Source organism: Camelus bactrianus, chromosome 25, assembly GCF_048773025.1.
Source record: "Camelus bactrianus isolate YW-2024 breed Bactrian camel chromosome 25, ASM4877302v1, whole genome shotgun sequence".
Classification (NCBI taxonomy): Eukaryota; Metazoa; Chordata; class Mammalia; order Artiodactyla; family Camelidae; genus Camelus; species Camelus bactrianus.
This window is the reverse complement of record NC_133563.1, coordinates 22,907,887-22,928,029: the sequence shown is the minus strand read 5'-3', so window position 1 is coordinate 22,928,029 and position 20,143 is coordinate 22,907,887. Positions and strand designations below refer to the sequence as shown.

The 20,143-nt window shown below is 35.7% G+C and overlaps 1 protein-coding gene across 10 annotated transcripts in view; it reads left to right on the top strand.

The window, feature by feature from the left end:
• The window catches only part of TAF2 (TATA-box binding protein associated factor 2), a 94,686-nt gene that overhangs the window by 56,483 nt on the left and 18,060 nt on the right, over positions 1–20,143 (top strand). For 7 of the 10 annotated variants that reach the window (XR_012502225.1, XR_012502224.1, XR_012502223.1 and 4 more), the window contains 5 exons: positions 951–1,180; positions 2,493–2,648; positions 3,126–3,231; positions 5,508–5,630; positions 13,234–13,465. Coding sequence is in view for 3 of the 10 variants with exons in the window: in XM_074352975.1 (XP_074209076.1) it covers positions 951–1,180; positions 2,493–2,648; positions 3,126–3,231; positions 5,508–5,630; positions 13,234–13,465 (847 nt within the window). In the remaining 7 variants the exon portion in view is untranslated. Of the gene's footprint in view, positions 1–950; positions 1,181–2,492; positions 2,649–3,125; positions 3,232–5,507; positions 5,631–13,233; positions 13,799–20,143 lie in introns of those variants that run through there. The other 3 variants (XM_074352976.1, XR_012502226.1, XM_074352977.1) reach the window with 3 other exon arrangements.

Genomic DNA, 20,143 nt, shown 5'->3' with positions numbered 1-20,143 from the left:
CTAACCCTAGATGAAAATTTCATCTTGTCAGTTCTGTTTGATGACAGTATTTACTTAGAGTGCTCCACTGGGGAAGAAAAGAAAGCAAGAAAGAACTCTGGTGTCAGGTGCTCTCGTCTGTCATTGCTATGGGGTAAGATATAATCTGAGACCAAAACTCTTATTTTGGAGATGAAAATGCTGAGACTCATTAGAGAAATTGAAAAGTCTCTCAACTACTTTATACTGAATTTCTACAGAGGCAGTCTTCTGATCAATACATGTCTTGCAACCTGTTGCCATCTCTTGGGTTTGCTTTTTTTTTTTTTTTTTTTTTAAAGCAAATACCTAGTAGAACAACATAGATATAAAGATGTTTAGCAAAATGTTTTCCTCCTCTATAATAAGTTCAAGTTTAGAATTGTATTATTTCAAATAGTTTGTAGGGTTTCTTACCATATTTAAAACCTGAAAGTAATGAATTTGAGGGTTAGAGGAATTTATTTCCAGTGATACAGTCCATGAAGGCTCTTGGTGTGCCGTCTTCCTAATAGGCTGTTGAAAAAGAAAATCAGACAAGGTAAACAGAAATGAATGAATGTGGAGTAGTTACCAAGGAGAAAGAATTAAAAGGAAGATTTAGAGCCAGAATAATTAATATTTTTCAAATATTAGATTTTCCCTAGATGTCTGATTTTTTTGGTAGGAAGAAAAAGAATAAAAATTTTTTCAATTGTAAAATGTATTATTTCATTCAAACATTTATTTTTTCTGTACCAGTTTGTGTAAGTACCTGTGTTAAGTAAGAAGCATCTTTTAGGGTAGAGGGTTTGCCCATGGGGCCTAAATTAATAAATGGCTCATTTAAGAGCTCGTAATCCTCTCATCCCTTGCCTCTCTACAGGTTCTGGAGCAGTTACAAATGTCTAGATAAATGTGCATATTGACTTTTTATTATTATTACTTCCTAGGTACTTCACATGACTGGAGGTTACGGTGTGGTGCTGTGGACTTGTACTTCACACTTTTTGGCCTCAGTAGACCTTCCTGCTTACCCTTGCCAGAGCTTGGGTTGGTCCTTAATTTGAAAGAGAAAAAAGCTGTCTTAAATCCGACCATAATTCCAGAGGCCATAGCAGGCAACCAAGAAGCTGCAGTTAATCCAAGTAGTCACGCACAGCTAGTTGGATTTCAGAACCCTGTAAGAATCACGTGTGTTATAGAAGACATAGTTTTATTATATAGAGCTATCTAAAGAAGAGAATAGCTTCTTTTGAACTGGTGGATTTTAAAGCCACTAACAGCTTCTTGTACCATTTAAGAAACTGCTGGTTGACATTAGTTTAGAACTTTACAGTTTATAAAGTGCTACCGACAACTACATAGCGGCCCATAACATGATGTGCTGCCGGTCTGTTTACTCCTTTTGTGATAACATAATGATTTTCTGTGCTTGAGCATAGAATTTGTACTTTGAGTAGTAGAAAATTGAAATGAATATTTAACCTATTACATATTAACCTATCTTGTCCATATATAGTAATGGCAAGCTGTTTGAACACATGGCCCTGACTTTCTTTATTTTGCTACTTTGCGTAATAGCATCATTCTAAATATGTGAAAAGTGCCTGGCAAATGCTTATTGAATCAAATAAGTAAATGACAATGAATAGTCAGGTAATTGCATAATCTGCTGATTTGGGGAGGAAAGTATGCATTACATCTTTTGACTTATATATATGTGTATGTGTTTGCCTTCAGAAAAGCTTTTATTTCTAACTATGCATTATGTAATTACCAAGCTTTTTGTAGAAAGATCTGTAGGATGTATAGCAATCATTTTATTATAATTTAAAGAAGGTTTTGCAGAAACGATTTTCTTATTGATGACAAAATGTCCCCAAGTACTTCAGGCTTCATTTTTCACCAATATTTAGACCAGATTACTTGCCTGGCAATTCCCTGCTGGTGTTTTGACATTTTAAAACTCAAGTTTCTCTTTATGCTAGTTAGTAATAGTTATTTAAAATTACTTATTCACCTAAATTTTTAAAAATACAATCATACTTATTTGTTGTAAATTTAAAATGTATCCTAGGGTTTGAGCTATGAAGAAGTAAGACAAATCTTTTAATAGGAAAAAAAGAGTCTCATTAAAGAGCTCTTTCAGATCTGAGTATTTATAAACCAGTGGAAATGAATATGTTTATAATTCTTGCCATGTATGTTAACTTATTCACATTTATACTTGAAGTCTTTAGGGTAAGAGGAGAAAGTGACACAAAAGGATAGATTCTTCAGGGAAAACTTTAAAAGTTCACTTAATAGCTCCCTTCTCCCCACAAAAAGACCAGCAGATAGGAAAAGGTGAGATTTATTTTAAGCCCATTGCTGATAACTTTTAGGCACTGGGCATGCTCTAATCTGCATGGTTGCTATAGGTATTAGTTTTCAACTATGACATGAGCTACTTGTCTTCAGAAATCTAATTTTGATCTTAAATATTGCCACAGGAAGATGATCACCTTGCCAAGGAAGCATCATGTAATATATCAGCTCATCAGCAGGGAGTGAAGAGGAAGGCTGATACACCACTGGGGTCCCCACTAGAACCTGGTCAAATACTGGAGAAGAATGAGGATAGCAGTAAAGTCAAACTCAAAATCAGAGTAAGAAATACAGGTTAAACCTGTATTAACAGTGTAGGATATTCACCTTCTTGTAAATCTTTTTGAATACTTGCGATGGTTTTTCCTTAGCAGGAACAGATGGGACAGACTGAATCATGGAAGAACTCAATGTCCATTCCAACCAATTTTTAACTTCTATTATCACATACTTCTTCTCTGTTTGGGGGAGGAACTATGTGTGCACAGTCTACCACAGCTCACTACTTCTTCCCACAACATAGGAACAGATTTTAGTTGTTATTGTATTTCCAGTAATTTCTAATCAGCTTCTTATGGAGGCTGGACCACATAATCTTTTCTTTCTCTTTAATACTTTTTGAGAAAAAGACTACTTTTCCTTTTAAGATATTTTGGGGGTATATCCTGTGGCCTTTCTGCTGCCTTTTGGAGGAAAAATCCAAACATAAAGTGACATAATGGCTCTTTTTCTCCATGTTTTATGTGTGTGTGTTTTAGTTTTCAAATTCTCAAGATGAGGAGGAAATTGATATGGATACTGTTCATGATAGCCAGGCATTCATTTCTCATCATTTAAACATGCTTGAAAGGCCATCAACTCCAGGTAAGACTGTGTACTGCGTTCACTGGGGTGGTGGAGACAGTTCACACGATGTCACTATTTTAAACTGTGTTACTTTATTTTCAAGAGAACAACTATAAAGTTTTAAAGTAACCAGTATGAAGTACGAGATTGTATCGAATTATAACACATATCAGCGAAGGAATAAATTTTTTAAAAGTATTTCTTTTAATTTTCTACTTTATTTTGGTTCTTTTTAAGTATTTGGCTTCTAGATTTTTAAAAAAATAATGTAACTGTATTTATAAATTATATATTATATATGTATAATTATATATAAAACTTGACTGTAGTAATGCAGCCTATGACAACTACTTTTTTCTCTTAACTTCCTGTTTCACATAATATTATATCATATCATAGATTTCTGCATACATCTCTCAAACATCATAATCTTTTCTTTTGAAAATATTACCTGAGACGGTATTGAGTTGATACACTTTAATTTACCATATTACTTCCCAGTGGGCAGGCATTTAGGTTGTTTCTGATTTTAATTTTTTGCAAGTAATTCTCTGTGGGTAACTTTATGCTGGAGCATTTGTTTCTTTTTTGTCAAATTATGCTCTTAGACATGTAAGTGTATTTTGGTGAAAAGATTAATTTTAGCTTTATTATAAAATACCCATCTTCAGAAGATTTTTATAGCTCTTGATACAGACTGCCATAATGCTTTTTGAAGAGATTATACCTAATTCATGTCATCAGCATTTAAAACTTTTTAGGAATAAAGCTTTGATGTCACTTGCATGTAAGTTGTGAAATACAGTAATAAAGCAAATATTGGAGAACCTACCACTCACCTTAACGTGTATGCGACCATTCCTCTGTGTGTCTTCCCTGATTCTGTTCACCTGTCTTTTCACTACAAGTACATAAATACTGTCTTGAATTTTCGTTTTTTCTTTTTCTTAATCATTCTGTTGCTTTTCTTTACAGTGTACCACATAGATATATGATCTATATGTTTACTTGCCCTTAGTTTTTGAATTGTATAAAAATGTTATGACACTCGATATGACTTGGTTTTTTCAGTCAGCATTATGCTGCTAAAATTCATGCCTGTTGATATATAAGATGTAATTCATTAATTTTTATTTATCACATTGTTTTTTTGTATCTCATAGTACTATTTTATTGTCAATATAATAACTTGAGATACTTATTAACTGTAAAATGATAATTCAAGTTTATAATGCATTTCTTTTTTGTGGGAGAGGGATACTGTTCCTGTTTTTTTTTTTATTGGAAAGTTCTATTTACACTTCATGCTAGTTGTGGTTATCTTTTATGATCTTTACATTTGAATGAGGTTTTTTAAAAAACATGTTATGTTTGTGCAAGTCTCTCTTACCCACCTTAGTCTGCTTGTTGTTTGTTTGGCTTTTTGTTTAATTTTATTTATAAGACCTAAATTATTTTTTACTGTCTAGTAATCTAGGATGAGCTAGTAGAATTTGAGAACTGGCATCGGGTAGAGTATGAACCTAATTGTATTTGAAAACTGACAGGTCATGAATTCTTTGGCTTCTATAATTATGAGATCTTAATGATTATTTATGTATTCTATCCATTTTATAGATAAGTAAACTTAAGCAGAGAGATCTTAAATGACTTGCCCTAAATGACATACCCAAGTAATGGCCAACTCAGAGCTAGACCCAAATCTTAGAACTTTTCCATGTGACAAATGAAAATGAGGCAAAAAGAAATAAATGTCTGTCCTGGATTTTATATCTAATTTGTGGGTAATTTGGAATTAGAAATTGAATCACCTGATACTGCAGTACTGTTCATGTTAAACCATTAAAACATTTCCTGTTTTAAATATCTTCTATAATCCCTAAATTATTTTGATCTATTTGTTGAGTAAATATTATAATGGAATTTATTAATAATTTTGGGGGGAGCAGGCAAACTTTATTATATGCAAAGTTCCATATAACTAATAAAAAATATGACATGGTTTTGTCCCAGAATGTAGACTCTAATTTATATGTTCAATCTAGTCAGATTTACTGTCTTTCTTGAATGTGTATTTTTCTCAGACTTAAGTATCATGGTTTCCCAGAACCATGACAAAGGATTAAATCAAATAGGATCTTCAGTAGTTTTAAAATATAGTATTATTTTTATTATTTGAATTTTTCTATCTGTCTGATTCTGGCTTTAAGGTTAACTTATAGAAAACCTTCAGCCTGTTTTCTTCTTTTGGGAAACAAATAAATCCCTGTTTTCCCTCTTCTTTGGCATTTTAGGGCTCTCAAAATATCGGCCAGCTAGCTCCCGATCTGCTTTAATACCCCAGCACTCATCAGGCTGTGATGGCACACCCACCACAAAACCCCAGTGGAGTATGGAACTTGCACGGAAGGGAACAGGTGAAATTATTATGATTATTTTTATTGCTATTTTGCTCAAGAACAAATCTACAAACATCATAAAGTTTCTTTATCAACTAAAAAAATACATTGAAAATTATAGATCTGAGGACTTGCTTTTCTTGCAACACGTTGACTTTATATTATCTAACATAACGACTTTTAAATTAGACTTTTTGCTATTTCAAAAATAATGTACTACTATTATATAAAACTGTGACATAACAGATAAGTAGAAGGGAGGGGGAAAATCATCCTTTATTATGCCTTTTAAGGATACCTATTATATTAACATTTTGCTTTTTCCTTGCAGTGCTTTTTCTAAGAATATTATAATAAGAAAAATGTCAGCTTAAGTAGAAGCTATCAAATCTGTACCATAATTATATTTTTATAAAATACAAAAATCAACTACTTATTTCTCCTCTCACCCTCCCCCTGACTGGTCATTCATGATTAGTCATGAAGACTTGATGCTGTACCTAGAAAACTAACATATTCTTTTAAATCATTTCATATCAGTCGGGCTTAAGTTTATGAAAGGTAATTCAGTTCATACGTGATTGTTACCTATTCTGCTATTCTACATTGTCTTCTACTTAACTCTGTTCTTTTGCTTACAAAGAGAAGATTATAAACCAAATAAAGAGTAAACTTTTAATGCTGATGAACAAAAATTTAGTTGTCAAGTTTTGGAGGAACAGGGAGTGAAAAAAAAAGATACATAAGCAAGATTATTTTTAAAGAACAGTTTTTCCAGAAGTCATTAGTCAGGCTTTAAAATTCCAACTGATGGATTCTGCTAATATAAACCATGTATTTTTCATATAAACAAAAGAGTAACTGTTTATTGATTGGAGGAACTTAGGGATCAGCTGTGATGAATAGGAGACTTCAAACAAAAGCAACACCTCAGAATATTTTGGTTTTGAGACCCCAGACTGTTGTTTGCTTGTATCTCTTTGTGTGTTCTATGCATTTATTTTAATAAATTCACCCAAAATGTATTTCAGAAGGAAGTCAGCTAGAGACTTTAGCACTTAACTTTAAGTGAATTTTGACATTTCTTGGCCCTTGCCAATTCTATATTTTCTTGGTTTTGTTTTGGGTTTTGGTGTAATTTTGCTTTATAATCATTATACTTATTAAAATTTTATCAGGCATGAAAAATTTTGTAGATCTTTTAAAATTATAAAGCTTAGGGCATTTCAAGCCTCTTGATATAGTTTGAGAGTGATGCTCCTGCTTGTTTTCCATGGCTTTTAAAAAAGAAATCTATCTAAATTCCAACAGGCAAATAAATTCATGTTCCAGTAAAGAATCTGAATATATTTGTTTTTTCCTAGTGATGTGGCACGCTAACCTATGTATAAAAGCAGATCTTAACACCTTTTTGTGCCCACCAGTGTGCCTTTTTATCATTATTTCATATGGCTTTAAAAAAATACATTTTAACTTTTTTTTGGACTCTATATAACTTAATTTTGAATGTATTCTTTAATGTGCTTTTGTAATTTCCCTTAAGTGTATTTATGCTATCCAGTACCATATGACCACTGAGCAGGTCTTAAAATTCAACAATGATATTATTAGAATTTAGAAAATGTTCATTTTACAAGTGGTAGTGTTCCAAAAGTTTGTTTATACATGTATTTATTTTGAAATTCTAAGTACAGTTTTCCTGTAAACATATTGTTATATTTGATAAGTAACTTTCCCAAACTAGCCAACAGAAACCCTCTTAACTTACACTGTCCTGAAGAACAGAAGTAGCAGACTTAGCTGCTTTGTGTAACACTGTTTCTGAGAGAAAAGGCCCTTTAAGCTCCATATTTTGGAATGTTAGAAGCACAACTTTAACCTAACTCAAGTAAAGTTGGCAGTAAAACAGGAACTTCCTCTCTTCCTGCCTCCCATTACAAGCTGGGCTGAGGGTTGAGAGTTGGGGTTCTGTATAGTGGTAAGGGAAGCTGTGGTCTCTCTTGGGATTATAGATTGAGGTTCACAAGTGGGTTTTGGGGGGCCTTATTCAGCTCTTCCAACTGAGGCATCTTGTACTGGCCATAGAAGTCTTAGAAAAATTTTTGAAGTAGTTGACTAAAAACGAAGAGATTACAGATAAAAATTTGGATTTCCAGCTTTTCTTGAAGAAGAGTTAACTGAGAGGCTGTCTTAGGCAATGATGTGCTTTCCATTCCATTGGTTCTTTTTGTGTCGCACCTGGTAGTCTGCTTACTCATTTATGGTGTCCCCTTAGGTTCAAGGCTTTTGAGTTTGTGACCCCTGCTTGCTTTATTCATGAGCCGAGATGAGGTCTGAGATAATTGAGAACTGGAATGTGTTGCATGCCTCATCTGGGAGGGGTAGAATAGGAATGAGGATTTAGGTGAGATAAGTGGAAACTGTTAAGTAGAAGACAGGTCATGGTTTACTTTTTAACTTCCCCACCCGTTTTCTCTTTCCTTGCATATGATAGGGAGAGGAATATTTTAGGGTAGGGGTGACATGTGGGTGGTAGGTTAAGCCATCGGAGGTAAGAAAGGAGAAGTGGCAGTGCTATTTTCCTTCATTACTTGACTGTTTCATTTCCCTCTCCTGAGTCAGGAAGGGAATCTGGAGAAAGGGCTGTGTGGTTCGCATGGTGTGATGGGTTGAGCCTACCACGTCATCTCCTTTCCCACCACTGCAGCTCCCTCTCCGCAGCTGCCGAGGCCTGAGGTGGCTGGTCTGTCTCCCAAGTTGCTGCGGGTTGCAGTGATGAGTGGAGGAGTGACAGGAACAGGAGCGGAGGGAAATCCCTGGTGGTTTCTGTGGGGAGGAGAAGAAGGAGAGTTCCTGCAGTTGCCTCACTGGGGCTGCTGTATTATGTAACAACTTCTTGCACAAGTCAGAAAAGCACTGAAAAGCACAGTTCTGGTACAGAAACCTTAAAAAAAAACAAAAAAAACTTAAGAGCCCAAGAATTCTTTCTTTTGAAAGTCAATGAAAAACAGACTGGTTTTTTTCTTTAAATTATAATGATATGATTCTACACATTTTTTAAATCTAAAGAATCCAAAGAACAGACTTCACACTTTTCCTAACAGAAACTGCAGATTTTGTGTTAAATTTTAACATATACCTAATGCAGTGAATTTAAAAGGATTAGGAGATTACTCAGTGTCTGTTTTCAGCACTTTTATCAAATGGACTGCAAAGCTTCTACATTAGGCTTGTATTAAGTACTTCTTTCTATTTGTTTTGCATTTGTTAAATTGACTGCAGCTAACCCTTATCCATAGTGAATTCATTAGGTCTCTAGGAGAGATTTTATGTTAGATAGAACAACAAAACTGAACATCTGCTTTGTTCTTTCCCGAAAACATGAAATAGGATAATTATAATATTGTGAATTACGTTTATCTCCTTTTCCTGATACATCTCCTGTCTTATAATAGAGACTTACTATTTCAGATCATTAAAAGGGCTTTCATTAGCTTTAAAAATGAGTGGTGTCTAACCTGAAAGGGCCTCAAGTTCCCAGGCATCTTATAAGCCCTTAAAATTATAGTGAAATTTCTTATGTAAATGTTTGTATCTGGGGATAGTAATAGATGCATTTTTCTCAGTAGAGATTCTGTAGATGACCTCGTTATGCTAGTATGAAAGTAAATTCATACGTGTCCCAAATCTGACTGTTAATATAGTCCCACATGTGAGAGAAATTGTACTTTGTTATCACCTTGTATTAGACCTGGTAAAAATACTCAGGAAAGATAAAAATTAAACAAATAAAAAATATACATTGTCTACAATAGAAATGAAAACGTAAGAGGAAAATGTTGGTGGTAATAGAGTAACATTCGGTTTTATCAGACGTTCTGTTACAAACACTATTCTAATGAGTATTTTTGTATATATTTCTTTGCAGTTATGCATGAGCACAATTTGTGGGATCAATTTGTAGAAATGAGCTTTCTGAATCAAAAAATATGAGCATTTAACATTTACACAGATAATGCCAATTTGCCTTAACTTCTTTTTAAAAAATGCTTTTGTTATGGAAAACTGTAATCAGACTAATATAATGAACCCCCAATAAAGCTGCAGAAATTATCAGCTCTTGATCAGTCTTGTTTAATCTATACCCTTACCCACTTCCGCCCTTCTGAATGATTCCAAAACAAAGCCCACATATTTTATTCATAAATAATTTACTATATATTTCTAAAAGGTAAGGACTTTAAAAAGTCATAACCACAATAATATTCTTATGCTTGAAAAAGTAAACAGTTTTTTCATATCATTAAATATTCAGTCACTGTTTAAATTTCAATTGAGTCATAAATGCCATTATTTTTGTTTTAGTTTTTAACTATATGTTTGAATCACTGTCCACATAAGGTCTACACATTGCGATTGGCTAATATATCCTTTACATCTTTTTAAAGTTTCCAGTCCATCTTTTCTCCTCTCTTTTTTCCCCTTTACAGTGTATTTGTTAAACAATTGAGGGTTTTGATCTGTAGTTTTCAAGTCTGTATTTTGCTAATTGTATACCTGTGTTGTAATTAGATTCCTCTATATTTCCTTTAAATTTGTGGTTGTGTCTAGAAGCTTAATTGGATTCAGGTTTATAGATGGTGGTGTGTTCTTCCATCTGGAAGCATACAATGTCTGGTTGACTTTTTTATGAGGTTAGCCACTAAAATGTTCAAGGCTTCGATACATTAATTTATTAAGGGTTGCAAGATGGTGATATTATAATTCATCTTTCTGTTTTTATTTATAAACTGAATTATTTCCATAAAGCTAACTTCACCCCCATCTACTATTACCCAGTGGTATAGATCATATCGCAAAAGAAAGATAAAGGCTTGATTCTTTCTATTTAATAATTTTCAAAATAACAAGTTGGCTAATTAGTATCCTCCAGTGGTGATCCATCAGTTCTAATCCATTACAGTTATTATCCTTATCAGTATTCAAATTGTCCCATCTTTGGTCAGTGAGAATCTCTTAGGTTGACTCTTGAGTCTCTTGAGAAGACTTTAACTTCCTTGCTGTTATACGAGATTTTTAGGCTCATCTTGCAACTGTGCTACCCAGACCTGGAATCAGCCATTTGTCCTAGGAGCCCTGGTTCCTAACACTTTTTTCCTTGGATCTAGCTAATCCATTGTCCTCTTAATAGACTTCATACAAATCAAGAGAAATGGAAGATTTATAATCAGTATATCTTTGATGAATAGTAGAAGACTAGTAGACAAGAGATTGGATTTACTTTTGAAGTGGTTATAAGTATTCCTTGGTAGCTCCATTAAATAAATAAATTAAATAAACCTAATTACCTACCTCCCACAAAAAAAAGAGATAAATTATAAAAAAAAAAAAACATCTGTAATATTCCTTGGAAAGAGTACACTTAGTTGTACCCCTGGCAGTTGCCTCTACTGGGAAGTACAGTTTCCAATATAATCATTGGCTTTTCTGAAATCCAAGTAGCTTGGCAGGTGTTCAGGATTAGATGATGAAACTTCTCTCAGAACAGAAATGGACCTCAGACTCCCAGTAGTGCAGGCAGGCATTTGGAAAGCTGCAAAGTCTGGTGATGTAGAGTGACTAAATAATGAGATAAAAGTTATAGGAATTTGTTTATGAGACGTTAAAGTCCTATTACTTATCCTCATCACTTGGCTAGTGTATATTCTGTTAGGTAGGGACCTATATTCCCATATATACAGAATTGAGGATATGTTTATATATTTCATTTAAAATCTAAATTGAAATTATATAGTGACATATTTGACTTAACTATAAATCAGATATCTCTCAAAATTTTTCTGAATTTTTCTTTTTCTCTGTGCCTTAATTTCCCCATCTGTATTATGTTGTTGGGAACATGAAGAAACTAATTCTTTTTGGGCAGTTTGGGGAAAACTTCCCAAAGAAGTGACATTTGAGCTGCATTTTAAAGTATTAAAGAGCCTAAAATGTTTGTTTCTTTCCCTTTCCCTTCCTTTAGGGTACAGTTTAAACATTACTTCCTTGGAGAAGTTTGTCTCTGATTCCACCCGACTCACCACTCATTTAAGTCTCTGGTTGTGCTCCTGTTTCACTTCTGGTGTTTTGTCTTTTTATTACTCAAATGTGCTTACTCAATTTCTTTCTTCTTTGCTAGTTTGTAAGCTCCAGGAGAACTGAGATCTGTCCAGTTCATCACTATTTTCCTCTCTCTCATGTAGTTCCTGACATGTGTTAAATGAATGTGCAAGTCAGACAAGAAACAAGGGAAGGGCATTTCAAGCGCTGGAGTAGCATTTACAAATAAGTGAAGGGGGTAGTTTTAGAGTGTATAGAAGGGAATAGTGGAAGATAAGGTAAATTCAGAACAGATTGCGAACTGTCAGTAAAATTTCAACTGAAAGTGATTTTTAGAAAACTTCTATGGTGATGCCTCTTTTGGTGTTAAAAAAAAATGACTTGGGGCTGAACTGGATCAAAATTAGTGCTGAGAATTTACTTTTTAAAAAAGAAAAGAAACCACTGCATTGAAGTAAATTTTAGTGAGAAAAGCTTAGGTTTTTAGCTAGTTTAGATTTTAAAAATAAGTAGTTTTTCAGAAATTGCTGCAGTGAGGTCTAAAGATCTTGTTCTGTCAGTAGAACTACCTGAGCTTTTAAACGAATAATCATAATCGGCTTTGTTTGTAGGAAGGTCTGTGCAGTAGGGCCTCTGAACCTCAACACTATTGCCAGTTTGGGCCATGAGAATTCTGTGCTGTAGGGGGCTGTCCTGTGCGTATAATGCTTGACAGCATCACTAGCCTCTACCCACAGGTGACCAGTAGTACTTCTTCCCCGTCCCGCCCCAGTTGTGACAACAAAAGTGTCTCCAGACATTGCCAAACAACCCCTGGGGGACAAAGTTGCCCCTAGCTGAGAACCATTGCTGTGCGGCTGTGTGAAGTATGGATTTGACTGTGGGACACTTCAGGCAAAGAAGCCAGTTAATAGGACACTAGTACTGTGACCCAGAGGAAGGGAGGTAGTTTGAACTGGTACAGCTGCAGACTGGACAGAGGGGCAGATTTAAGAGGTACACGTAAGCGAGAATAAACAAGACTGGGGATTTATTTATTTATATAAAAATATATAAAATAAATATATAAAATAAGTAAGGTATTTATTATTTTATATTTTATTTATTTATATTATTGTTTACTTATTGGGTCTGGAAGAAAGAGGATCTGAGATGATTCTTAGGCTTTTTTCTTAGTTGGCTGCAAGTCTAACACACGTGTTATCATTATTGTTGCTTCATAGTACTTTAAATATTAAATATTAATTTTTAGAAGATGGTTTGATAACACACTAGTGTATGTCATAATTTGTATAGACTACAAGGAATTGAAATATTCACTTCCTGGCCAGAATGCTGAAAACTTACCTTGTGTAACTAATAGGATGTCTTATTTAGATACTTCTCTCATTCCTAATTACTCCCATGGAAGTGGTAAACACTTAGAAATCTGTTCTTTTTCCTGTATTGTCTTCAGTTCCCTCTTCCCTTTCACTTTCCTTGTTATCAATGGGAATTTATTTGGGTGTTTTTAATCTTGAAGGTAAAGAACAATCACCTTTGGAGATGAGTATGCATCCAGTTGCAACCGCTCCACTTTCAGTATTTACTAAAGAATCTACGTCTTCCAAACACAGCGACCACCATCACCACCATCACCACGAGCACAAGAAGAAGAAGAAGAAGCACAAACACAAGCACAAGCACAAGCACAAGCACGACAGTAAAGACAAGGACAAGGAGCCCTTCGCTTTCTCCAGCCCTGCCAGCGGCAGGTCTGTCCGTTCCCCTTCTCTTTCAGAGTGAGACGGGGACAGAGGGGAGCTTTTCGTCAGTGTCCAGGAGAACATGCGTAGCTAAAGCTTTGTGCTCGGGGAAGAAAAAAGCAGAATAGTTGCCTCTCTCATAGAGATTCAAGTTCTAAACATTTGATTTACATTATTTATAAAATTGAAATCTAATTAGGAAAATATATTTTGTAGTTCTGAATAAACCATTTCATCTTGTTTCCCCCTACACACACACACACACACACACACACACACACACACACACACACACACACACACACACACACACACACACACACACACACACACACACACAGAGTGAACCCTTCCGTGAGGCCCTCATACCCACTGGCAGTTCCCACCCACATCATGGTCTCCATGTGTACTGCCAAAGTCAATTATGTTTTAAAGCCTTTGATAGATGTTATGGGGCAAAGTTATATTTCAAACAGAAGCTGCTACCAAATCTGTGGTGAAACCAGTATTTCCAGTGAAATGTTGTATAACAACACTTGGAACTACTGAGAGAGAGGCTTTTCTCTAGGAGTATTCCTGACTGTATTTTTTTTGTCTGTGTTAACCATAGAAACTAAGCATCAGAATTCATGAGCAAGAATACATGGTATTTTTCTTTTGCCCTAAAATACTGAAATTTTCAGAAGCAGCTTTTAAAAAATTTTGAGTGACTTTTTTGATAGCACATTTGGTGATGATGATGTTGGAATTGAACAGAAATATCAAATACAGTTCTCAAATCAAGATATTTATAAGTTCTTTTTTTCATTACGTGTAAGGGAATATGTTCATATGTAGAATAGGTTTGCCAAATGTGGACACTTTATATGCCCAACACATTCTGAAATTATTTCTGTACCTTTACTTGGTACCTTAAAAAAAGGTGGTTATATACTTTTGTTAACTTGGACATAAACAGTTCAGCCCTCATGTGAGTATACCAAAAGCATTTTAAAACATATGAAACATTTTGGTTTCATACTTCAGTAGTTTGTATGTTTGTGTGTTTTTATTTTTATTTCTAAATTTACCATGTGCTTTATTGTTTGTTTGTTTAAAAATGTTATCCATACCTGTTCTATTTTTATCATTTCTTTTATCATTAGAAAGTTTGACAAAGTGCTTTTTCCCAGAATATTTGAAAGGGATCAAAGGGATCCAGTCATGTTGGACTTTTAAATATACTTTTAGTTGTGTTAAACTTGTTTAATAAATAACTTTTTAAATTGATCATTCTGCATCTTTTATTACCTTTCTCTTTGTGCGTGTCTGTAATATACTTACGGACAGAGTTTGAGGACAGCTGTGTGGATAGGTGGGATTTGAGCTAGCCCTGCTAGGAAGGATGATTTCAGTTGGCAGATGGGATAAAGTTCTGTCAGCAGAAGAAACAGTATTTTCAAAAGTATGGAGGAAAGCAAGGGCATGTTCAGAAATTGTTAAGCAGTGCAGTTGGCCAGGAGTGTAAGTGCAAAAGGTGCGTGATCAGACGTTGAAGAGCCTAAATGACATTTATTTAAATATTCTCACTAACTAAGTGTTGGCCAACTGAAATTATTCTTGGAAAAAGGAATATTTTATATTACAGTAGGTAGTGCTGCTGTAAATAGAATTGCTATTGAAAATAGTAAGGATACATTTCAAAATAATCTCGTGTGAAGGCAGTGATGAGTAATAGCTGACTTTGTAACTGAAGCTCCTCTTGTGTATCAAGCATTGTGCTAGCAACTGTATGTTACGCAAGTTATTTCTAAATTGGATATTTATATTGGATGTTTCTTGTGAGGAACATTTCTTATGATGACCTTTCATTTTTTTAAGCTGTTGTTTAGGAGTAAACAATGAAAACAATATTTGTATTTTTGAAATAGATTACGGCACATAAATAATACAAGTGCTAGTGTGAGTTTCCTCAGTCTCCTCCCCCAGAGGCAGTTTTTGTTGCCAGGATTACATGTATCTTTCCAGAGCTAGCCTACACGTGGATCTATACAGCATATGCATTTTTTAACAAATGATACTTGCAGAATTTGTTTTTTATTTTTGCATAGCTTTATGTCATTTTTTATAGTTTTTATTTTTATAGTCGTTCATGATGACCACATTTTATGTCATACCAGCAAAGGTCTTTTGTATTCCATGATTATAAAATGATTCTCCTGTTTTTTTCTATTGGCTTTAAAGTTTTATGTTTCAGGTTATAACCTTTGTCCAACTAGAATCCATCTGGAATTTATTTTGATAGAAAGTAGGACGTAGGGATCCAATTTTATTTTCCCTTCCAGAATGCTGCCCAATACCATGCATTTAAAACTGCATCTTTTTTCTCTAGACTGCAAGTGTTACATACCAAATTCCCGTATCTAGAGGGGTTCACTTCTGGACTTTGTAGCTGGCTTTGTGGATCTCTGTACTCATCTGCCTTTACCACACTGTTTAGATTGTTGTAGCACTGTGATATGTTCTGATATGGTAGAGCTGGTCTCTCCTCATTACTTCTCTTCTACAGAATTTTTTGGCTATTCTTGCAGGTTATTTTCTTTTTCTGGTTGACTTATTTATATACAGTAAAACTTATCTTTTTGGTGTGTATCTCTGGATTTTGACAAATGCTTGGACTTGTGTATCCAACCACCACAGTTCCATTCTAATTTTGTGCTTAGTTGCTGTGTTAGTCAGTTCCAGAGAAACACTATCTATTTGTCATCAAGTATTGACTTGTGTGATTATGGAGGCTGAGAAATCCACAATCTGTTTGCAAGCTAGAGACCCAGGAAAGCTGGTGGGGTAGTCCAAAGGCCTGAGAGCAAGAGAGTCCACAGTATAAATTCCAGTCCAGTCTGAAGGCCTGAGAACCAAGACTACAAGGGCAGAAGATTGATGTCTCAGCTCTTCTACAGGCAGAGAGGGAATTTAACCTTCCTCCACCTTTTTGTTCTATTCAGGCCCTCAGCAGATTGGATAATGCCCACCCACGTTGGGGAGGGGCTTCTGTTTTATTTAGTCCAATTCAAATGCTAATCTCTTCCTGAGACACCTGTACAGACACAACCAGAAGTAATGTTTAACCAGCTATTTGTGCATCTTTTGGCCTAGTCAAGTTGACATGTAAAATTAACTGTCACGGCTACATTACTAAATTCCCAACATTTTGCATGCATTTCTTAGGTTTTACTTGAAAATAAATCATCTCTAAATGATGGTAATTTTAGTACCTCTTTTCTGATTTTTGTACATGTACTTTTCTGATTTCCTCTTCTGTGTGACTTCTGTCTCTTGCTGTTTGCCTGCGAGCTGCGGGGACGGGCGTCTTCTCCCAGCATCTTCCTGCAGCCGGCTTCCCTCTGCATTTCATAGCCCTTCCTCGTGCTCCTAATGTTGTGTTCCTAATTTCTGAGAGGTTGAAGTTTACAATTTTTGTTTCATGTTCTTACTTCTTTTTGATGATTCTTAAGGAGAGAATGGAGAAGTTGCTTTACTACGGAAGTCTAAACTGAAATACCTCACGTGTTGTCTGACACGGGATTCAAGTGAGCATGTCAATGTCATTAATATGTACATAGATGCATTATAGGCAGAGGTTCTAATAGAGTCTTTTTACATCTCTTGCACGCTCCTTAGAGTACATAGGTACCCTATTGGGAAGGTCCCTACTGTCGATCTTTGACCTTTCACTTTTGACCTGTTTATCCCTCTTCTTCAGTGCCTTGCTTTTTAAATCGTTGTTCTGGCTTCCTCTTTGCAAAGGAATAAGCAAACTGTAGGGCTTGAGACCAGCAGGACTGTTGCTCGGCAGGGGAACTGAAATCTTAACGGGACACAGATGTTTACTGTGTGGAATACATGGCCAGAAGGAGCCAATAAATAAAAGGATAAAAATAAGAGTTCTTCAAAGTTGCTTTCTTTGATTTCTTTTAGGAAAAATTGTGGTTGCTTCTTTGACAAGATAAAAATCCTTTCTTCTTAACATTTCTTGCAAACACATTCTCTGCTTTTAGTGCCTTTGTGTGTGTGTGTGTGTGTGTGGATAATGAAGTGGGTTTTTTTGAACTTTTTAAAATTAAAGCATAGTTGATGTACAATATGTAAGTTACAGGTGTACAATATAGTGACTCACAATTTTTAAAGGTTATACTCCATTTATAGTTATAATAGAATATTGGCCATATTCCGTTTGTTGTACAATGTATCTTTGTAACTTATACGTAATAGTTTGTACCTCTTAATGCCCTATCCCTATACTGCCCCTCCCCCTTCCCTCTCCCGACTAGGTAACCCCTCATTTGTTCCCTGTATCTGTGAGTCTGTTTCTTTTTTTGTTACATTGACTTAGTGCCACATTTTCTATTTGATTTACTACTTCACTAGAACTTGCTTCCTGCAGTCATAAAAAATTACGACATTTTAGTTGACTTTATAATGTGTTAGAGTCTGATGTTTTTTGTTTGCTTTTGGTTTTTTTTTGGCGGGGGGTGGTAATTAGGTTTATTTACTTATTATTATTTTTTTAATGGGGGTACTGGAGATTGAACCACCAGGACCTCATGCACGCTAAGCACACATTTTACCACTGAGTAATACCCCCCTCTTTGTTGTGTGTGTGTGTGTGTGACAATAAAATCAGGATAAGTGTTATTTCATTTGCAAATACTTTTCAAACAGTTTTCTGTGTTGTATTTTGAAGTGACAGTTCGCATGAAACTAGCAGACTTCACTACCTCTTAACACTATACGCACTTCTCAGTGGGGGCACAGTTAGGCAGTTGGGGTATTTTATGAAGGACTGTCTCACATGCTACGGGACATTTAACACTCTGGTCCCAACCCACTTAAACAGGCCCAGTCATTGCAACAATCAGACCTCACCTGTCTTCAGATGCCCCCCAGGAGTGGGTACTGCTCGGGCTGAGGACTGACATGCTAACAGTGTTCTCTCCAGACCCTCGTTACTGTCTCTCAGCTTACAGGAGAGAAGATGACTACGAGTCTGGCACTGTGCTGCATCCTTCGCGTTTTCTTGTTTCCTACTCATAGTGAAATCAGCGTCAATATTCTCATTTTAGAGATGAGGAAACCATTAAGTGCGTGATACGTGATTAAAATTTGTCATCCAGTATTGACTAAGTGCATTCTATGTACTGGGCACTGAGATAAATTCATGAGTAAGATAGACACAGGTTTTGCCCTCCACGAGTTTACACTGCCTTTACACAGCTAAATAAGTGGAAGCATGAAGATCTTAACCCAGATCTGTCATTTCTAGAACTGTCTCCTATTTCTACCACTGCCTCTCCCCAAATGATCCTCCTGAAGAAAAATTTAGTCAGCCAAATGAATCGTGACTGATGAACTGTAAATCTATTTAGATGACATCCAGCACCATGCGGTAAACCTTCTGGTCTTTCCCCTCCTCGGGGTTGCCGGAGTCCACGGGAACAGCCCTCTCGAGAGTAGTGCAGCGTACAGCCTGCAAGGCCGTACGTGAGCAAGAGCTGTCTCTGCCTGAAATTCTTCCCCCTTTCCTGCACAACCGTTTCCTGCTAAGGAAGCTGTACCTTGTATTGAGACTCTACTAAAATACCTCCTCTGACACCTGGGTTTTTCAGGTTCTAATCAACCAACCTGCCTCTCTCCCTACTTTCCGTCCTTCTTTTCTTTCCCTCGTGCATACAATATATTTGAATGCCCACTATTTTCCCATGTTCTAGGACGGTGATAATATTGTCAATAAGGCAGACAGTCGGTGTCCTCAAAGATCACACCACTCATTCCTTTGTCTCGTTGTGTGCTTGCCTAGTTTATTAGTCCTGTTGTGTCCTTCAGTGCTTTAGGATGGTGGCATTTATTTGGAACAAAGACTACAGTAACACTGATGTGCATCCCCTTAAGTGGCTTTCTTACCTTGCCTGGTGTCATAGTTATGCGTGTGCATGCCAGTGTGTAGGCTGATGTGCAGGGTTTGGTACAAAGGAGAATTGCACAAAATATATTATTTCATTTTCTTTCAAACATCGAAGAGTAGGCTCTGGATGGCTTTGTTTATTCAGCAGGGATGTCTGGTTGCCTAGACCAGATATTCATGTAACGTGCACATGTTAGATATTATGAAGATAGTGGAGCAAAGTGAAAGGACTCAGCAAATGGGATGAGTTGAAAAGGCTGAAAAAAATTTTTTTTATTTCTCAAGAGAAACTTTTACCTCAAAAACATGGTACTTAGCTATGTGGAATCCTTCCTGTTTAATGATGAGTCACTGAGGGTGGAGGGCATGTCATTACCCTGTTCATGATGTGTATTCTTTCTTGACCATCTACTGCCACTGCAAGGCACTGTCAGCACTGAACGTGGGCTCAGATTTTATTGAATTTAATATGAAAGCAGAAGGTGATTTCATCACTCAGTGAATAAATAATATTGTGGAGAGGTCATGGTCTGGAAAACAGGATACCTGGGTTCTGTGTCGCAACCAGAGTGTCTAGCCTTGTGGCCTCAAATAAATCACCCAACCTCACTGAGTCCAGTTTTCTTGAAAAATAAGAAAACTGAATAAGATCATCTCAAAGTTTCTCGTCAGCTGCCAGACTCCTGTGATTATTCTGTTCCCACTACACAGTAAATTCGTAGAGAGGTTGACGTACTGTGTAGGAA